This window comes from Pipistrellus hanaki (assembly GCF_964339955.1).
Source record: "Pipistrellus hanaki genome assembly, chromosome: 8".
Classification (NCBI taxonomy): Eukaryota; Metazoa; Chordata; class Mammalia; order Chiroptera; family Vespertilionidae; genus Pipistrellus; species Pipistrellus hanaki.
The window spans coordinates 60,865,347-60,887,643 of record NC_140510.1 but is presented as its reverse complement, the minus strand read 5'-3'; the positions used below and the strand labels follow the sequence as shown (position 1 = coordinate 60,887,643).

At 40.0% G+C, this 22,297-nt stretch overlaps 1 protein-coding gene across 1 annotated transcript in view; it reads right to left on the bottom strand.

Moving 5' to 3' along the window:
* Positions 1–22,297, bottom strand: part of DNER (delta/notch like EGF repeat containing) — a 214,956-nt gene that overhangs the window by 4,472 nt on the left and 188,187 nt on the right. The window contains exons 10-12 of the mRNA XM_084891823.1: positions 18,335–18,448; positions 7,827–7,958; positions 2,763–3,009 (exon numbers count right to left, since the gene is read on the bottom strand). Of these exons, the coding sequence (XP_084747949.1) occupies positions 2,763–3,009; positions 7,827–7,958; positions 18,335–18,448 (493 nt within the window). The remainder of the gene's footprint in view (positions 1–2,762; positions 3,010–7,826; positions 7,959–18,334; positions 18,449–22,297) is intronic.

The window sequence follows — 22,297 nt, the reverse complement described above, 5'->3', positions numbered from 1 at the left end:
AGGAGCAAATGACAGGCAGCTATGTAGGGCTTGATATGGGGAGGGATGAACCCTAGTTGTAGTAGTCAGGCTCATGCTCTTGCAAGTCCCACTAAGAAGTTGTCCTTGCTGGCCCGAGGCATGGGCAGATGCTCTGTCTCTCAATTCCTCTCTTCCACTGACTCCTCTACCTGAAAGCTGGGGACTGGCTTCTGTTTCCATTGATGTGGCAACATTTCTGTAAGATCTAAGTGTTGGGTTTGGGGTTTCCTTTTGAAGAAAGCAAACTTTCTGAACTTCTGAGCTTCTTTGCCAGTCAGACAGAATTTGGATCTGCTTGTATCAAAACCAATATCAATATACGATGGCCCAATCAATGCAGCTGAGAGTACCCTTGAGTTCCAATCTTTAGACACCAAGTTCAGCCCACTTGTTACTATAGCATGCTAACTTTCTGAATTGTATGCGTTAGCTTGTTTTGCCAATGAAAACACACAATATCATTATTTTTGTAATAAATATTTTTTGCAAAAGTCAACAACATGTTAGATTAGCTTTTTTTTTTTTTTTTTTTTTTTTTTTTTTTTTTTTTTTTAGTATTACAATAGATTTGGAGAGGTAAATATGGTGATATCTGTTTGCACAATCATTTATTAAGTTAACTTGATTGCCATAACTCTCTTGGAAGGAAGAGTTATTCCTTTCTACAGTTGAGGGAACTGTATTGTGGAAGGTTAAATCATCTAAAATCCAGAGTCAGGTAGTGGAATAATTGGGCTCAATAAAATATCTCAGACACCTGAACTCACATTCTTTCTGTGATAGCACACCAAGGCCTTGTCCCTTTATGAGTCCTTCCTCCAGCAAAGGACACTGTTTTATATACCGTATTTTCAGGCGTATGAGACGACCCCCTAATTTTATAGTTAAAACATAGGTTTAGGCCTATATTCGCTGTATAAGACTACCCCCCACTTCCGAGGCAACACCAGTTCTTTTTTAATAGACCGCCTCTCTGACTCTGGCCAATCTGAGCAGGCTTTTTACTAGAACACATACAAACTCTACTTTTAAAAATAATTTATTTTTCAATTACATTTGACACCCATATTATATTAGTTCCAGATGTACAACCCAGTGACTAAATCCTATATAATGAAAGGAAAATATGCAAATTGATCCTAAGGGCAGAACGACTAGGAATGACTGATCACTATGATATGCACTGACCACTGGGGGGTAGATGCTCAATGCAGGAGCTGACCCCGTGGTGGTCAGTGCACTTCCACATGGGGAACACCACTCAACCAGAAGCCAGCTCACGGCTGGCAAGCACAGCAGTGGTGGTGGGAGTCTCTCCTGCCTCCAGGGCATTGCTAAGGATTTCTGACTAACAGTGCGGGGAGCGGGCCTAAGCCATTAGTCAGATATGACATCCCCCAAAGGCTCCCGGGCTGCCAGAGGGATGTCTGACTGCCACCTTATGTCTGATTCCCCAGGGAGCAGGCCTGACAGGTGGACATCTCCCAAGGGGTCCAGGACTGCAAGAGGGCACAAATCAAGTTGAAGGACCCTGCCCCTCTGTGCATGAATTTTTGTGCACTGGGCCTGTAGTATTATATAACGTATTAAGTTATCATTCTGAAAAGTCTAGTATCCATCAGACACTATACATAATTATTATAATATTAGTGACTATATTCCTTGTGCTGTACTTTATATCCCTATGACTATTCTATAACTACCAATTTATATTTATTTTTTTTCCTTCACCTTTTTTCACCCTTCTCCATCTTGCAATTGTCAAAATTTTCTCTGTATCTGTGAGTCTGTTTATCTTATGCTTGCTTATTTATTTTGGGTTTTTTTTTTAGATTCAATTGTTGATAGATATGTTTTTATTGCCATTTTGTTATTCATATTTTTATCTTTTTTCCTTCTTTTTAAAGGAAACCCTTTAACACTTTATGTATATGGGTTTGGTGGTGATGAACTCTTTTAGCTTTGTCTGAGAAGCTCTTTATCTGCTTTTAATTCTAAATGATAGCATTGTTTGGGTACAGTTATCTTGGTAGTAGGTTCTTGCTTTTCATCACTTTGAATAGTTCTTGCCAATCCCGTATAGCCTGCAATTTTTTTATTGCGAAATTAGCTGACCTCATGGGACGTCCCTTGTAGGTAACTAACTGCTTTTCTCTTGCTTCTTATAATATTATCTTTTTTTTTTTTTAACCTTTAGCATTTAAATTTTATGTATTTTGGTGTTGGCCTCTTTGGGTTCATCTTGTTTGTGACTCCTTATGCTTCCTAGCCTTGTATGTCTAGTTCCTTCAGCAGGTAAGGAAAGTTTTCCATCATTATTTTTTCACATGGGCTTCCCAACAGCAAATGATAGCTGTTAGCCATTTTTAAAGTTATCAAATGGAATAATTTATATCTATGCTGATTGTTTGGAGAGTAATATAGCTAAGGACACTCCAAATATAAATCATCTAAAATTTTTCATTCAGCGATTAAGAATCAGATATTTATCGCACAGATAAACACAAATTGATAAAATCAGAAACCCAGCAACCAATGAAAAGGGGTTTGCTTATAAAGCAGTCTCATTATCAACCCCCAACAACATCCAATAGATTCAATAGTACCCTGAACCTAGGTTTATTCTGTGAAACCCTCCTTGTGGGTGTAAAGTCCTATGTACAATATAACCCTGGTCCCAAGAGTGCACATGTGAAAGCAGCCTGTCCCTTTCCCCTCCTGCTGCCCCTGCAACAGCCCACCTGGCGTGCCGTATGGAGGCGATGGCATTGCTGAACTCGCTGTCGATGCTGCGGCAGTTGTAGAACTCCTCATAGGCTGGCCTGGAAGAGCCCTGATACTCGATGCGGCTGATGCGGCAAATCCCCACAATCAGGATGATCAGCATCAGGATGAAGGCAACGCACAGGGCCCCGATGATGATGTAGAGAGAGTGCCGAGGCATGTTGGTAAGACTCTCTGCCATGTGCCCGGACTTCCACTGGAGGTCTGAAACAGAGTCGATGGTCAGAAATACAAGCAGTGTAGGCAGCTCATTAGGCCTGGGACAACGTGCCAAGCACATAACCCCGTACAGTTGTCTTTCCACTGTCCTGGCCTTCTGGTTGTGCACACCCTGTGTGCACACAGTTAATATGATGTGTAAACTCTTTATGTGGTTATGCATCAACCATAAGATTTCACAACCCGTGTGGCCCTGCTACAGCAATCAGATCTGAGCCCTCCACCAAGTTGGAGCAGAAAGTGGTACTGGCTGCCTTTGTGTTGATGCTAAATGGGTGTTAGAGCAGACTCTGTGAGTGTTGGACTCTAGCCTACAACTGAATTTTTTCAGAGAATGTCAAAATACTTGGAAATCAAGTGAGTCACACTTTTGTTTCAGCCAGAAAAATGAGTTGTCTCTCTCAATGTGCACCAGGTAATGCCAAATGCAATGACTGCTGTTTTCTGGATTGAATCTTGGTTCAAATTTCACAAAACACATTCTCTCTTCCATTATGACCATTTGTTTGCAGTGATTTCTGCACGTTGTCCCAAGCCTGATGAGCTGCTTGTATTTCTGACCATCGGCTCTGTTTCCCAAAACTCTGAGTTCCAAGATGATTGAACTTTTAGGAAAACTCAAAATTTCTCCTAACACCTCTGCTTCCTTCTGCCTCACCCTGTGTTTTTCCCACCTTTACCTTCATCTAATGCTTCTCTGATAAGTGAATGTGGCTGCTTTGCACACTAATCAAGTTTAGAGCCAGGTTGGATCTGAATAAATCCAACGCTTGGTCTGAGAGGCAGCAAATTTATCTGCACCAGGTGGCTGCAGCTGCTGACTCCTGGTCCAGGAGTGTTCCTCATAAGTCATTGCTTTGCTGCATCCTGGGAGTCCCACTGCATGAATCATTTACTATAATGGCTACAGTGTGGCTGGGGAAGAATTGCACACCAGCACAGGCTGCAGGGGATGGTCTCAGCAGCCCCAGCAGGTGCATGACCAGGAATGTATGCACACAAACTGTCCAGGAAAAATGTCACACATATGGGCCTGAGGGATAATTTGTGTTTTGGTTTAAATTCAATTTGTTTGAGGTTTTGTATTTTTCCAAACTGATTTCACATTTAACATTTTCACTAATTGAATGCATAAATCCAAGAGAACCTATTCTCCAATTTCTCACCTGCAGAAAGAATATCAGTAATCCAATAGTTTGACCACAGATTCAACTGTTCAGGGTCTATTATTGTGTAACTGTCAGCCAGCAAGGTTGACTGTAATTCTAACTGTATGAACCTTATAGCTTCTACACAGATGATATAAAACACCACTAAGTAAAAACTAATAGGAATTCTGATTTTTAGACCTTGATTCTAGAAATGCAAACATTTTATAAAAAGACACACCCCCCAAAAAAAAACTGTGATCAGTTCCAAGGTTGTAAGAATAAGTTGCAGTAACATTTTACCAGGGTTGTTTGTTAATTTCAAGAATTTAGGATTTGCATTTGCCTCAGAATATATACAGAACACCAGTTATTTGAATGGTCCTTTTCAGGTAATTCTGGATCAATTTTGTTGATCATTTTGATACATCTGTATGGTCTACTTGATTACTGCTTCTTATTACTGATAGAGGGGGGGGGCGCAGATAGTATAGCTAATGGGGCAAATTTCTAAGCAACTTTCATTATTAGGGTAAACACTGGCCCACAGGAGGTAGCCATGGAAATGGAACCACTAAAATATTATTAATTTGCATGTAAATTCTATTGAGGTAGCAGGATCTCTAGTGATGGCTGCTGGAAGGATTGATTCCATTTCACGTGCAGTGCCCTTCACTGAGGTCTCAGATATCAGGATGTGCATGAGCTCAAACTGAGATGTGTCTGCTGAGAAGAAGAGACTTGTGTTAAAATCCAAGGAAAGAGAGCTCCAGGCATAAGGAACATGCCAAGACCCTGAAGACAGGAATAAACCTGATCTGCTCAAGGAAGAGAAAGCAGGACAATGTGGCTGAAGCAGAGTGAGTAAGAAAGGGAAGTGGACGGTATGGCCTCCAGAGGCAGAGGTCAGGCCGATGGAGGCTCATTTACTGCCTTCAACAACTCAGTAGCTCTCCAGACCACATAGTTGTGTGGGCTTTAGTCTCTCTGTTCTGTGTGTATCTGAGCTTTCCTGTTGAGATCTACTAACCTGAACTTGTACCATTTAGGCACCCTCTTCATGGTTTCTGGCCACTTCAGAAGCTCAGAGATGCTCAGGGTTATTAAGAAACCTCTGTGATCCATGGCTCACACAGGACTGGGGGTCTACTAGACCTTCCCTGTCCACTGACAGGCCAGATTCTGCCTGGTCCTTGGATTCCTCCATTTGATTCAGATCCAAACTCTAGAGCAGGAGTGGGGAATGTCCGGCCGTGAGCCTTATAAGGTCCACAAAATCATTCTGTCTGGCCCTGGCAAGGCATTAGGGGTGAGTTAATTAAATGCTTGACCAAATATAGCAGGCTAGTTTTTAAGCTGATAATTTTGCATGCCCTGTGAATGATATTATAACTAGCCAAATGGCCCTGGGCAGGAAAAAAGGCTCTCTACCCCTGTTCTAGACACTGTACACCAGTTCCAGCTATATGTCATCACAAACCTCCCACACATGTTCTCCACTGTTACACTCAGGTCAAGGTGACGTACCCAACACTGGGACCCACAGAGCTAATTTATGATAACATTTATTTAACACATTGGTAAATGCGGAGATGCAAATGAGATCAAGTGGAAAGTGTTCTTCTAAGCAAATGAACAGCCCAAGTGTGGACAAATATGTATGATGTGCCCCAACACCTTCGGCTGCTCATGGTGGCCCATGCCCTGCAGGTGCATTGGCTAAAAAGACAATTGCAAAGGTCCATCTATGCAGGAATAGCTCATAGCATAAGAGCTAAATAGTATAGAATTAAAGAGAAAGAGCAGCTAGCATTTATTTACTGCTTATTGCATAGCAGAAATATGCACACATTTGCCTCCTTTAGTCTTCACACCAACCTTACTATAACCATTTTACAAATGAGAGAAACAAGGCTCCCCAGGATAAATGTGTCTGGATGGGTCACATAGCTAGAATATGAAGCCAACTTTTGTCCTTTTATTATTTGTGCATGTTTTGCTAATATCATCATCACTGGGAGGAATTTAGATTTTTAGATTTTTTTGTAATCATAAGATAAGATTGTACTTCAAAACTTCTTGAGGGTGTCCCATGTGTTCCTGACTTCTTATTCATACTTTACTATGTATTTATCTTTACACTTAAAAATTTAAAGTTATAAATAGATGTTGTTCTGAGAAATGTGTCATTTCATACAATTATCAAATTTCAGAACAAAAAGTGGTCCCATTTTATGGATGAGTACACTGAGGCTCAGCACAACCAAATAAAGCCGCACAATGAGTATCATGGCCAGATGAGAAGCAAGGTCCTATTGACCCAGGTCTGTAATCCCTTCCACCAAAGATCCCAGCAGAGTGGACTTAACATCCTATACCAATATTAGTTTTAGCATCCTACCCAAATCATAGCACTCAGCATTTTTACTATTGGAATCTCTTCTGTCTCTTTCTTCAAGAAGAGAGTATTTATCATGTTCAACAAGGACAGTTGGTCTTAAAACCATTCTGTTTGGGAGAATTTGAGAAAGTTGAGGGAGAGGCTTAAAAATAATAACCTTCTTTCCCTCTCAAGCTCTGAGCCAAGAGCAAAGACAAAGAGTGAGCAGATAAGAGCCCAAAGGGTACTTCACTATTGGTCAAGTTGATGGAGAATGTGGTCCACACTTGTGAATAACAAAGCTTCCTAACACGGACCACCCCCACCTTAGACACACGCTAAGAATTAGCCATCCAGCCACAGGCCATGTGGACCACCAGTGAGGGGGCTATTCTTAGAACAGTAATAGCATGGAGGACTACAGGCAGCAGAAGGGCCTGCTCAGAAGGAAGACAGACAGACAGGCACAGAGGCACAGACAGGAATCCCTGTAAGTATTTGCCCCCCTTCCAACTCACATAGCAGATAAGCTAACTTTACATGATGATGAGTAGGCCAGGGGGTGAAAAGCCCCAGGAGGGAGCTTTTATGAAAGGTTCAACCCCTTGACCCATTTAAATAAGAATAAAGGCAGCTTTCAAAGTTGAATTTTTAGCAGTTTACAAACTAATGGAAATCCCAATGCCTTGTCAGTTCTCACTTTCACCCCAGTCCTAGTAAACATGGTATTTTAATGCAAAAAAAAACCACACCATGATGTGACATTTTCAAACTTCTAATAGTTCGTCTTTAGAGAACACTTGGCTCTAAGCAGCTCAAAATGTTTTTCAGATTTTCTTTTCCACTCATCCTCACTGGATTTTTTTTCTCCAGGCAACTGATGGAACCTAATATGTTTGAAGACATACATGCAAAGTGAATTTACAGTTGGTGTTTTCTTTTTTCACATTTTCAACACAGAGCCTCTGTTTTGTGCTGCGATTCTAACGCGTCTCCGTTGAGCGCATTTTTGGCTGTAGTAGCAGCAGTGAACTCTGGATGACATCTGCACATTCTCATCCCGTGGAAGGGCTGCCTTCAGACTCAGGAAGGAGTGGGAGCAGCAGAATGCAGGGGTAGAGGGGGGCAAAAGTGCGACACTGAGATGCAGGAGGCATGGCGACTCAGGCAGCACTGCCTCTGAGAGTGACCTGGCTGGGCACGGCCAGCATCCCTTTCTTGGTGAAACAAAACTGGAGGTCTGAATATAATAGCTGGGAGGCAGAAAAACTTACGGATTTCACAGTTTGCTCCCACCCAGCCATGGGGGCAGTGGCAGGTATAACCATTGGGCTGGTCCAGGCAGGTGCCGGCATGATGGCAGGGGTTACTATCGCATTCATTTATGTCGATGTCACACTCTTCGCCTGAGGAGATAAAGAGAAGTAGCTGTGAGACGATCAGCTGCATCACCCATCGCTTCTCTAGCAAAGCAAAGCTCCAAATCTGAGCCCGGGGTTCATGATCTCCAGCAATGGAGTCCAACTGCTGTTGGTATAAAGTGCAGAACTCTCCCAAATTCTGGTCAGGGGATCTTTTACTTAAATAAACTTCTTTTAAAAGCACAAAAATAGCCTTGGTAAAAAAGACTTTTCTTTAATCTACTGAACTAGTTAACTAAAACTGATTCCCGTGTCTGAACAAATTTTCCAAAGTTTATTGGGAAAGTAAATTTGGGTTCCTGATTTCATTAAAGAACTCTATTTTGTATTTAGTCAGCTGAATCTTCTTATTTTTCTGAAACTGCAGATAGTTGAAAACTCAAAGTTTATGGTTGTTTTGTCGCCAAGTGTTTGAGCGTGAGTCAGGACATCTGACTATTTTCTGTATTCTTGTAGAGCACAGCTGTGTGCCTAGATTGAGTCAATTATGAAAATTTACCCCAGTTTCCAAATTCCTGGGTATGTTCCTGGGATGGACCAAAATGCTCAGGGAGGGCATTAGCCACAAGGGGTGACAATTGTGAGATCTGGGTTGACTTAAGTTCAACATAATCTTCCATGAGCAATGATGGCCCAAAGGAAATTCACATCCGCTCTAATCTGTCCTTACTCCATAATGAAAACTGTGCCCTGGTGTCTTGACCCCACCTAGACCCAACATTTGCCCCCCTCAGGGAGTGCCTGGTTTAAAGTTATAAACCAGAACATGGGAAGATGTCACTGTGATTCAAACATCAATTTACAGGCAATAGCTTGTTTTTAGCAGTTATCGGAACAAAACTATCTTCCTGTGAATTAATGCCATAGGATGAGTCAATACCAACGGGGTGTGCTTATGAAATTTAAAGGTATCTCATCAAAGCTAAATAAAAGAGGATAGTTCAAATTGAGGCACTCTCTCTTAAAAGTTTGAAAATGAGAAAAAAAATTGTTTTGATATACTCCTCCAATTGTTTAGATAAATGTAAAAAAGCTCCTCCTAGCATTGTGATAGTCGTAGACTAAAGAAAATGAGCAAAATCAATATTTTGTCCATTTTCAAAAGGCAATATTTCAGTGTACACTTGGGTAATTACTTCCAGGCTGACTTAATTAGCAATGAAGTGCATTTCTGTCCGCTATTGGTTTACCTCTCGTTTATAAAACCACCATATGTCACCCACAGCCACTTTAGAGGAGAAATCTCACACTAAAATATTCCACATCTGTTTCATTTCACACTCTTTTCATACCTAGCATCTGACTTTCATTTTTAAAGTGGAATCTGTCCAACAAAACATTTACTACTTCTAGATCCTACTAAGTTGCCTATAATTCAGTAGTGTCTAAGCTGAGTTTGTTTCCTGCAGTAAATATAGTCATTTACATCAATAGAAAAGACATAAAATTGATTTCCTCTTACTAACCTATTTCAAGGGTTTTCTTTCTATTAATGGCGCAATTGCTCTAAGTGAGAAGGATATAAACTAAACAGTTACAAACAAGCATTATAAGGTAGACTAGCTGAAGGAGCATAAATAAGGATGTACTACAAAATATTAAAAGGATGAAATAAAAAACCTTGACAAATATATGCATCAGTGCTATTTTCCAACCATTTAGGAAGACAAGCTTAATTGAGGTATCTATTCAACAACAGCTTTCTTTAGCTGGCAATGGGAATACTGCATGACTCTGAAATAAGATGTCCCATGATCTTTGCAACAAAAGCAGCAGAAACGACTTAACTTCTCCCTACTAATTCCTTAAAGCAGTGGTTCTTAACTTTCCTAATGCTGTAACTCTTTAATACAGTTCCTCATGTTGTGGTGACCCCCAACCATAAAATTATTTTCGTTGCTACTTCATTACTGTAATCTTCATACTGTTATGAAACATAATGTAAATATCTGAGTTTTCCGATGGTCTTAGTGGACCCTGCTAAAAACACTGCTATTGAAGGGTTGCCGCATTAGGAAGGTCGAGAACCACTGCCTTACAGTACAGGTAGTCCCAGGATTGTATGTCCAATCCAGGACCGGGAGTCTTGCTCTGGTCCTGAGCTTCGCCAGGAAGGTAAATGCCAAATTCAGGATCCAGAGCCACCTTAATATGTGTATTGGTTCTTAGATCTTTCAGGGTCTCTAAAACAGTCAGGAGAAATCCAAAACCCCTAGATTTGTCTATTCTTGGGACTCAATAGATTGGATTTGGTAGGTATAGAGAATGGAGAAAATAGGATGAATTCTTTCTACAGATACTTGTCAAATATCAAAAACCCAGAAAGAGTCCCGAACCTATTCCAGTCTGACTTCCATCACCACAGAGTTCTTAGAGCTCTACTGGAGATTAGATGACATTAGTTAATAATATAAACTTCATGCCAGGCAAAGGCCCAAAGAGCTAGCAGCTATTTTCACACATGTGTGCTCTGGGAGAATCCTGGAGTGATGCACAGTGCTCAGAGACCTATAGATTTACTCTATTGGCCTATTTCACAGTCTAAGACTCCTATCCTTCTAGTTGAGTCAGTTATACCCCAGCTGGCTCTCTGATGCCTTCAGTGAGTCACATGCTGGTGGAAGGAATATGGAATTACTCTGATGATGGAGCCAGTCAAGAAAAATGTCAACCAGAAGACTCCCAAAGAGGACTGCTCTTTTCTGCCTTACTGAGCTCATGTTTACTGCCCATCAGTCATATGTGAGGTATTTGAAGAATTATTATGAATGACGAAGAGCAAGTTTGAGTTCATTTGCATTTTCCCATATTGAGAGTAGTATGTGTTTTTATGCATTTCAACACCCCACCATTCTAGCTCCAAGCAATGTATATTCTAGCATATTTTACTAGAAAAGTTCTTAGTATGTCATCTTTTTTTACTCATATTTGACTCAATAAATCTTTATGCTTTTGCAGTCTTGAGCCAATAACTTTTTCATTGACTTGCTTACTTTAAAAAAAAATTGAGTTGGAGAAAAATCAATTACTTTTAAATCGCTGTTGTGCACGAATAACAGTTGTAAAGAGAATACAAAATGAAGTTTCTACTTGACTAAGGATGGAAATCAGAGTCTGAAACTTAAATCTTTTCAATTGATTTTCAATCTACTACTTTCTAAAAGGCAATATGTAGTGTAAGAATCAAATTTTGTAGTATTTATGCAAGTTTAAAAGGGTATTGTTTAATTTTCTATGCTTTCCTCAGATAAATTAAAATTTCAAAAAGATTTAAAAAATTAAAACTCACTGCTATTAGTAAATTCTTGGGCTAACAAAGCCCACATTGAATGATATCAATGACAATAATTATAATTGTAATACCTACTATTAAATTTATGACTACTACATGCCCCTCACTGGGCTGGAGGCTTTAACTATGCCTTCATACTTGACAAACATTTTATTCCAGATGAAGTGGATCTAAAAAAAGTATTTGGAACTTCTACCATGATGGAAAAACTGGAACCTGTCTTGACCTCCCACTATAAAAAATTAGACAAGTGGATGAAATATGTATTTTTAAAAAACACTTTTAAGACATTGGACAACAGGCAGAGCATGACCGTGACTCTGCCTGAAAGAAGGAAACGAAACAGCTGAGTACCGCCAGCATCCTGGCTTTCTGCCTGGACCCAATTTAGAGCACAATAGTTTCACTGAGCTGCAGAGAACTGGATTTGGTGGGGGCCAAGATAGCTGTAATATGCAGGACAGACTAACTCAAAAGATAGAGTCACTCAGAAAAAGAGCATCAGAAATATGCGTGTCCCTTGAGTTTGTTACTGAATGTTGTATATGAGTCAATGGAACTCCACAGGTCTACAAACAAGATGAAGGACGAGCAAATCCTAAAGCTCACAGAGGACTGGGAGGGATTCAAACTTTCACAAGTCTGAGTCCAGGTATTTTATTGACCAGCCAGTATATTTGCCTTAGCAGTAAGGTAGGACTATCCCCTAAGTAACAGCTCATCCTCCAAAATGTAAAAATAAGCATTGAAAGGTTGCCAAGTAAGTTACTTGCCACCAAAAAAGGCAGCTCTCTGATAAGAAAGACAATAAATCCCATCACTCCACAGCTTAACTAACAATGGCCAGCATTCAACTAAAATTATTAAACATGCAAAGAAGCAAATACATGGAACCCATAACCAGAAGAAAAATCAGTTCGAAAGGAAGAGTTCCAGAAGTAAGAGATGATGATGAGTAAACAGGAATTTCCTCAAAATTTAAATGAAAACATGAAAGAAATAAGGGTAAAAATGGAAGTTATAAAAAACTGAATGGAATTTATAGATATAAAAAATACAACATCAAATTAAAAACAAAATAATATAGAGTGATAGTAATAGATTAGATGCTGCAGAGTAGAAGATTTGTAAGCTTGAAAACAGAGTAACAGAAGCTAGAAAAACTAAAGCTCAGGGGAAAAAATGAATAGAAACTCAGTGACCTGGTGTACAACCTTTAGTAGTCTAACACAGATGTAGTAAGAGTCTAAGGAAAGGGGGGAAAGAGGCATAACAATAATATTTGGTGGAATAGTGGCTACACATTTTCCAAATTTGAAGAAAACTATAAAACCAGATCCAAGAAGTGCAAAAAATCCCAAGCAGGATAAATACGAACGAAATCACATCAAGGCACATCATAATCAATTTGCTAAAAGCCAGCAGCAAAGGAAAAATTCTAAAAACAGCCAGAGTGATGGAAAAAAAAGATGGAATGTTGCTCCCAAAAAGATGGAACAGTTTCCCTATTCCTCCCACTAAGTGCAAGCAAAAGCCCTGAACAAATATGAGAAGATTCTGAGAGGTCAAGAGGAGACAGACTGGCTAGTAATCTCGGGGCCCAAGAATGGAGATGGTGAGAATCCTGAGTCTTCTCTTTGCCTCAAATATTCCAGACTAGGTGCTAGAGAAGCCAGCAACCTAGAAATGCCAAAAGGTGCAAGGTGCGGGCAGGGCGGGTGAAGTGGGGGAAGTGCAACTATATAACACACTTAGAGATAATCCATGAATCAAAGAGAAAAATCTAAAGGAACTTAAAAACAAACAAACAAAACATTTAATTGAATTAAATGAAAATATAACATAAAATATAACATAAAAAAAGGACATAGCCATAGAGGTATTGAGGGGAAAACTTACAGCACAAAAAATATACATTAGAAATGAGGAAAATCGCTCACATGCAGTCCCATCTAAAGATCCGAAAGAGAGGAGAAACATAAACCAAAACTGTAAAAGCCAATCTCACAAGTTAAAGGTGGCATTGGATTGGGTATCTAATTATATCACAATAATTTTCCAATTCACTCCACTTAGTGAGAGAATTTCTGAGCTCTAAATAATTGGCCAAGAGTAAGTTCTACTAAACCTCAGGAAGAGCATTTGGTTCCAAGGTAGCAATTCAAAGAGCAGCGGCACCACCGTTCCTTAGTGGTGGTAGTCAACATTTCATCAGCTTCTACCAGTTCTCAGAATGCAATCAGTTCTTTTTTAAAAGGAAAAACAAGTTTCTATGATTAAATGTAGTTGGGAAATAAACAAAGGAAAATAAGATTCTTTACTGTGAAACCTCGCAGAGCCTTTTGCCTGCAGACAACCCTTATGAATCTCCACATGGCATGTACCATGTCCCAGGTTTATTTGGCCATAGACACTTTTTCCATGAAGCATTTCATGAGAATAGTGTCTGTAAAATTCATTAACAGCACAGTTCTCCAAACAACTTGGGGAACTATTCTATGGTCCTCTACAGTTTAAAAGATTATCAGGGCTGAATAGAAATGCCAAATGTACTTGTTAATAATGCGGAATTTTTTCAATAAATGGAATTACACATATGTTGATATTTATACGATTTGCTATGTATGCTATTTTGTTGTATTCACAGCAAGTTTCAAAACTTCATATGTCAAATTTGCTGAAGGTGTTAGCATCATAGATATTTTTATGCTTAAGAATGTCAAATTTTGTGCCAAAAAAAAGAGCATTTGTGGGAAGTTTTAATTCATTATTTTATTTTGAAGAAAAGTGCTACTGAAAGTTATAGTATACTTCGGGAAGCTTATGGAGAACATGCTCCGTCTCAAGATACTTGTGAACGCTGGTTTAAATGCTTTAAAAGTGATGATTTCTATGTGAAAAATAAAGAATGTCCAGGTCAACAGAAAAAGTTTGAAGACCAACAATTACAAACATTATTGGATGAAGATGTGTGTCAAACTCAAAAACAACTTTCAGAAAGATTAAACATTGTTCAGCAAACAATTTCCAATCATTTACAAGCAATGGGGAAGATTTAAAGGAAGGAAAATGGGAGCCACATCAACTGAATGAAAGACAAATGGAAAACCGAAAAGTCATCAGTAAAATGTTGCTTCAACAGCACAAAAAATAAATAAATAAATAAATAAAAATAAAAAGTTTTTTTTGCATCTAATTGTTACTTGGCAATGAAAAGTGGATTTATTTTGGGAATGCCAAATGCACAAAATCATGGATTGATCCAGGTCAACCATCAACAATTACTGCAAGGCCAAATTACTTCAGAAAGAAGACAATGCTCTGCGTCTGGTAGGATCAGGAAGGTGTGGTGTATTATGAGCTTCTAAAACCAGGGGAAACCATTAACTGATCACTACCAACAACAAATAATCAATTTGAACCACACTTTGATTGTAAAATGACCAGAATGAGCCAGAAGACATGGCAAAGTAATTTTGCTTCATGATAACGCACCATCACATACTTCAAAACTAGTTAAAGACACGTTAAAATATCTTGCCTGGGAAGTATTAACCTACCCACTGTATTCACCCAACCTTGCTCCTTTGGATTACCACTTGTTCTGATCGATGGCACATGTGCTTTCTGAGCAGCACTTCAAAACGTACAAAGAAGTGGAAAATTGGGTCGCTGAATGGTTTGCCTCAAAACAAGAAAAGTTCTACTGGGACATTATCCACAAATTACCTGAAAGGTGGGGGAAATGTGTAGCTAGTGATGGACATTACTTTGAATAAAGCACTTTTGATGTTTCTCTTGAAATTATCATGTTTTCTTTGATTACAAAATCTGCATTATTAACTGGTACATCTGTTGTTTTCAAACCTCAATTAATGTGATTTTTTTAACCTACCACAGTGGAAATGCCCTACTGCTCTCTGTGATCAGAATGAGTATCAGGAAGAAATGCTTTGGGGTGGGAAGTGAAGGTGTGGGAGAGCAGAGGGGACTGGGCAGCAGGAGACAGAAGGGAAGACTATTACCAAGAAGAGCCTGGCATGGGCTGTTCATGAATCACCAGGTAGAGGTAGAGGGGCCCAGTATGAAACTGGAAAGGGCCAGACCATTTAGGCCATGATGATCAAGTTAAGAGTTTTGACCTTTTTATTAAAAACAATGAAATGCCAATAGGGAATTTTTAAGTGGGGAGCAACAAGATTAGCCTTTCATTGTATAACATCTCTACAGTGTAGAGAATGTATCAGGGTATCAGGAATGGGTGTGGGGAGGGCTGACCTAGTGCAGACAGGAGGTGAAGGCAGCCTGGTGTTGGCTCCAGAAAGAACTGAGAGAGTCTAGGAGGTTTTAGGGCTCCTTGGTAGCTGGATGCAGGTAAGGGGAAGAAGAGGAGGGTACCAAATGATTCCCCAGTTTCTGTCCAGAATAACTTCAGGGTGTAGTAATACCATGTAAAGAGCTACCAAATATTTAAAAAGAAGAAAGGAGAAGGAGACCTGTAAATTTGAGGTGTCTCTGAGGTATGTCCAAGAGTAAATGCTGAATAGGCACCTGGAGGTTTGCTAAATATTCTGGAGAAGAGACTGCCTTTTATTTCCCATAAGATGCCAAGATAAAGTTCAAATGGATTAAACATTTGCATGCACAAAATTAGCTCATGCTCAGCCAATTCAGTGGTTGGGCTTTGACCTATAAAGCAGGAGGTCATGGTTTGATTTCCGATCAGGATATGTGCCCTGGTTGTGGGCTCAATCTCCAGTAGAGGACATGCATGAGGCAGCTGATTAATGATTCTCCCTCATCACTGATGTTTCTATCTTTCTCTCCCTCTCCCTTCCTCTCTGAAATCAATAAGAAATATATATTTTAAATTAACTCGTAAAAATTAACTCATGAGTGATTGGAATAATATAGGAGAATAATTATAAAATCTTAATACATAGAATCTTTCCAGCATAAAAGAAGAAAAATATAAAGATTTAATTATGTAAATTTAAATATGCTATATATGAAAAACAAATACTTTATATACATTTAAAAGGCAGTGGGAAAATATTTGTAATCTATATATAAAATGTAATATACTTACTATGAAGGACTAAAGAATAAAGATTAACATAAATAGGAAGTTCATAAAAGAAGAAACAAAAATGACCACAAATGTATTTTTAAAGTAGGAATAAAAAACATACAAATTCAAACAACACTTAAATGGGTTTTTGCCATCAGAATAACATTCCTTAGTACTGGTGTGAAGATGAAGAAATAGATGCTGTGCATTCTTAATAGGAGAGAATACTGTTACAACACTTTTTCCTGGAGAACAATATGAAAGTATTAAGTATCCTCCTGGATCCTGTATCCCATTCCTGGGGCATTAGCTCAAGGAATAATCAAATACGTACACAAAAATATACATATAAGAATATTCATTATAATATTATATATAATAGAGAAAAGTTCTCAAAAATAGTTGCCTACCCAAAAGCTGAATTGACAATGGGTTAAAAAAAACAACAACAACAAAAAGAAAACATGGTATGTCATATCATGGACTAAAAGATAGCCAAATAAAACAGAAACAAGCTAATGATATATATTTTTAAGTGAGAAGGAGGTGACATAATATAATATGAGCATTGTAATTTCTTTCAAATATGTGTGCATATTGTATCAAGATGTTACCAACAGTTATCTCCTAGCTCCTAGCAGTGCAGTGTTAAATAGTGTGATGTTTTTTCCCCCTATAACACAGTATTTACTAATTTGTCTTCCATACTTTTTATTATTTGTGGGATAAAAATACCTGGAAAAAATGGGATGCTTCCCCAATATTATTTTTACACCCACTGATGACTATAACTATCTGTGTGTGTTAAGCCAGTCTGCAAAACAAAACCATCTATGAGTGATTTTCTGGAGTGACCCTATTCCTCAGTCCCAGGAAAACTCAAAAGGAAAGCACCGCATGTGACACAGATAAATATGAAGGTATCAGAAGTTGCTTCTCCCACATCTTGACTGTTGACATCTTTCCCAGAAGCACACCTAAGACTCCCCAAGGATGGACCCGAGACCCAGGTGCTGGGAAATTCTCCAGGAGAGAGGTGAGCATTCGGGGTGCTCTCTAGCCAACGAGGACTTGGTTTCCTGGAGCTTAAATACCCATCTGCTTCTACAGGCTTCTTCCAGGTCAACCTTTTCTATTTTGCAAACCAGAGTGACTACGGGTGAGCAAAGCTCTGAAAACCTAGACTTGTCCTGCCCTCTACATTTCAGGACTCCTGGGCTCTCCTGGAAAAGCAAAGGATAGAATCTTTTCGACCCACAAGTCCATGGTTCCTTTTGAGAAGATGATGAAGACTTGAGAGTTTCCTTTCAGCAGATACACATACAATCAACATTTCACATCTGTTTCAGGTTCACAAACTCCCAGGAGCCCATAAGGAATGATTTAGAAGGAACCCAGGTTAGGGTGGATCCCCTAGTCTAGAAACAACTCTCTCCACTCATAGCCTGGTGGCCACCGTGGCTCCTTTAGCACCTGCCCTTGTCCTCCTCGCCTGCTTTCCCCAGGGCCACCTTCTCTCCTTACTCTCCCCACCCCCGTAAGCATCCCTACCTTCACTAGTAGTCAATGTGGAACCTGGAGTGTCCCAGTACTTTCCACCATCACCACCGTCTCTTTTCGTTTTTCAAAACCCACTCCTCTGTCTTTCAATAAAAATACAAGTTGTGGCTGAATGCAATTGCTACAGAGATCCTTCCTTCCCTTCTTCCACTAATACAAACTTTTCAGATGTTAGCATAACAGCTCATGTCTTGTGTTTTACAGCAGCATCTCTGAATTGTACAGCACTGTTAGTCTCAGCAAGCCTATGTACAAATACTGGTTTCGGAAGAGCCTCATTTAATGACAAGCAGTGGGTTATTTTTAAGCAGACCTTCATCTAAATGCAATGTCCACTCACCTTTTGCAGAGAGGCTCCTGATTTTTTTTTTTTTTTTAACAGTGGTAAGCTCAGAAATACTGTGGTAAATTTGAAAACCCAGTTCCTGGGTCACTTGCCTGTAAATCCTGGTGTGCAGACACACGTGCCATTTAGGCCTTCACTGTCACAGGTGCCTCCGTTCAGACAGCTGACATTAGCACAGGGATCCTTGTAGGATTCACAGTGAATTCCTGTGGAGACAGACACACAAAAAGGGTGACTGGTTAAGGGATCTTCAGCTCCCATGGCCTTTGAGAGCAAAGTGTTTGAACATCCTGGAATGGTATGAAGGCAGATCCCTCATGTGTATATGTGTGCGCGCACATTCCCAGTCTTGACTTTTGGTTGTTGTAAAGACATATTTTATGAGAAAATAACAAATGCAATCCTTTCTCAGAGGTCCTACCACAAGTCTTTCATCTGGACTTTCTCTGAGCACATATCCCCAAGCCTGGGGACCAGAAAATTAAGGACCTAAAAGTTCAAATTTATCAGGGACCAATGCTTTCTGCATCTCCAAAAGAAATAGAAAATAGCCAGGCAGCCTCCTGATGGGAAAGAGTTGGATCCATTATGTAAGTGAGCCTCAGTAAGTGATTTGGGAAATGGCAGGAGAGGGAGCCCCCTGGTACTCAGACGGCAAAGACCTCATTAGTTCCTCATGCCCTAAAGTTAACATGTCTGCACATACTACATTTCAGACCTTGCACTGTGCTTTCCACCAGATTTGATCCTAACAACAACACTATGAGATGAATGCCTTCATTCAGCCATTGTAGGTGAGGAAACTGAGGAAAGAATGCAGGTCCTGAGGCTGCAGGGGAGGAAGCTGGACCCTGAAACCACAGGCAGTCTGCATCTGAGTCTGTGCTTGCAAGGTAGTTCTCTTAGAGTGAACGCACACTGGCATGCAAACACACAAAATTCTATGTAACTCAGCGCCCATTTAACAAAAGAGAAGCATTTTAAAAATCATAGTGAAAACAGTGGCTTCCCATTGATATTTAAAAAGGTCTATGTGTGTGTATGCATACAAATACCCGAAGTGGGACTGAGAAGGAAATGAATTCCTTCGATTTTCATGTTATGTGTTTCTATAGTGTTGGAATAACTTTATAATGAGTACCTGTCCTATATAATAAAGAGCTAATATGCTAATTAGACCAGACAACAGAATGACCTTTCAGAATGACCAGTGGGTGGGGCTTTGGGGACATGAGGCAGCTGGGCTGCCAGGGCCAAGCCCCTTGCATGAATTTCATGCATCAGGCCTCGAGTTCTTTTTATAATTTGATAAAAAACTAAAAATGTGGCTTTTCCTAAGGCAGGATTTCTGCTGTTGTTTTAGTGGAGAGCCAAGATGCAGGCCTAGCTCCCTCTCTCCCATTCCTCGCTCTCTGGAGAGGAAGATAAATTACATTCTACTCTGTATAAGAATCTATACAATGATATGCTCATCCTTCCCGGCAGCATCACGAAGAACAAGCATAAAGCAAACAGAGACTGAATCGTATTTACATAATTTGCTATCCACTCATTACTTAGCTCAGATTACAAAAAGGCTGCCACACCCCATGACTCATCATTTAGTCACTGAAATTACTCTTCTTGGGATTCTTCTCTCATCTCTTTTTCAATGCCTTACGAAGTTAGGGCTCAAGAAAGAGGAAAAAAATATAAGAGAAAATAGAATGAGAACTGCCTCTCCGTATTCACATAAATGACTTGCTTGAGCCTGGTAAAGCATTTTAGAATGGACGGCTTTTCATTTCTTTTTATCCGTTGCCCCTCATATCCAATCCATGAACAATAGTTTGCCAGCTGTGCCATAACCCATTTGGCTCAGTGGATAGAGAGTCGGCCTGAGGACTGAAAGGTCCCAGGTTTGACTCCGGTCAAGGGCATGTATCTGGATTGCAGGCACATCCCCAGTAGGAGATGTGCAAGAGGCAGCTGATTGAATGTTCTCTCTCATCAATGTTTCTAACTTTCTATCCCTCTCCCATCCTCTCTGTAAAAAATCAATAAAATATATATTTTTTAAAAGTTTGCCAGATGTTTTCCTAAAGTGCCTTCCAGATCTTTGCTTTATTTTGCTCCCTGCAACCACTACCCCCAACCCCAAGGCCCTGTGCTCAGTGGGATATGGCCTCTCTGAGCCCTGTCCTAGTTCCCTGCCCAGCTCCAGAAACTTGTGTGAGCCTGAGACTTCCAGCATCCTTAACAAACCCAGGAGATGCATGTTAATATACAAGCTCAGAGTAATTTAATGATAAAATTACTTATTAGCATAAAGTTAGTGATTCTTTGAGAGAGAGGGGTTAGAGAAGAGAAAGAGAGAGAGAGAGAGACACTACTTTGCCTGCTTAAAACTCTCTATTTCTTTTTCTTTTTTTTTATTGCCTAAGATTTTACATATGTCTTCTTCTTCCCCATTTGACTCCCCCCCCCCCCCCCAGCCATTCCCACCCTGGCAAGCCCCCACCACCCCTGTGTCCATTGGATATGCTAATGTACATGCATACATAAAACTCTCATTTCTATTCCTCACTGATTCCCAAGTAATGCAAGCTCAACTGAAAGATCGAAATCCAAAAGGGCCCATTCTATTTCCAAGTGTTTATCAAAAAACAAGGATTCACATATTTACATGTTCCCCTGAGGCTGGCCAATGGGGAACCAGCTGACAAATAAGACTTTCAATTATAATGGGAAATAGGTCTGAAGCCTAGAAACATTTCCATGAGTAATCAAGGATGATCTTTCCTGGGTTTCTAGTGGTAGTCAGCTAATCTCACCTGCATGATATTAACATAAATAACACATTAACATACAAATTACCACATTTCCAAATAAGGCTGAAGAGCAAAATCTAGGCAAAATATTTAAACATCTTAGCCTTAAAAGACTTCAATATTGCAGATTTGATTAAAACACGCAAAATAATAAGCACTTTCAATCTTTTGTGTGTTTTTGGCAATAATTCTATCCCTTGTTATGTCTCTTTTTCAAGAGATAAGATATTGGGTCACTTGTGACCCAGTGAGAGTTTTCTGGCAGCAAGATGGAACAAAAGCCAATCTTGACAGAAACACGATGACTCCGAAGCAAGATGGTCTTCAGGTCCCCAGTGAGCACTCTGGTTACTCACATTTCTATACTCTGAGCCTTGCTAATCCCTATATAAAAATATTTGTTATATTGCTCAGCGTGGCGATTAGAGCTATGAGCTGGAAATCTTAAGAAGAGAGATAAACAGTCATGAATATTGCTGTGCTCAGATGGCCTCCACTCCTGCCCTCCTCCGGGGGCCCCCAGGTCTCGCTTTCCTGAGCTCATCAATCCCTAGGGGTCCAGGTGCATGTACAACATGGAGTGTTGGGCATCCTAAGTCCTCTGACAAGAACGCCCTCCTCCATCTTTTTTCCCAAGCTGGTCATCACCTGGCACATCCTCGCTGTCCAAGGCCAGCTCAAACCCCCTTTGTCCGGAAAGCTGAGCCTGACTCTCCCAAGACAGAGGCCCATTCTCCCACCATCATGCATTGAGAGCGTGCCAAGTTCACGCCATTACAGAGTTTAGTGTGTTAAACCATGGCTTATCTGTTATTCTGTCTGATCCTGCCTTCCTCTCTCCCCCCACCCCCCCCCCCCCAAGAAAAAAATAAATCTCTGAAGTCCTTTAAAGCATATCTTAATGCATGGAAGAAATAAGGGTATACCACCAGAACCCTGTCCTTTCAGGAGGGGCGACTGTCTGTGTACTTTGGCTAATACACAGGTAGGATTGCCAGAGGAGTGAGAAGCTATTCCAAATCTGCCTCAAAAACACCCTATTTTGTCAGGGAAAACCAGGTCCACACTTCAAACCGAGTCTGTGGAATGACACACGCATCAGCCATTGGCAAGGGATGCAGCACGCACTATTACGAAACTTATGTTTAGTCTCAAGCAAAAATAAACTGTAATTCAGTCAAAACTAATAAAAATTCATACTTTTCATATTAAGGAATAGAGAGGCAATGTTTCTGAAAAGATCTC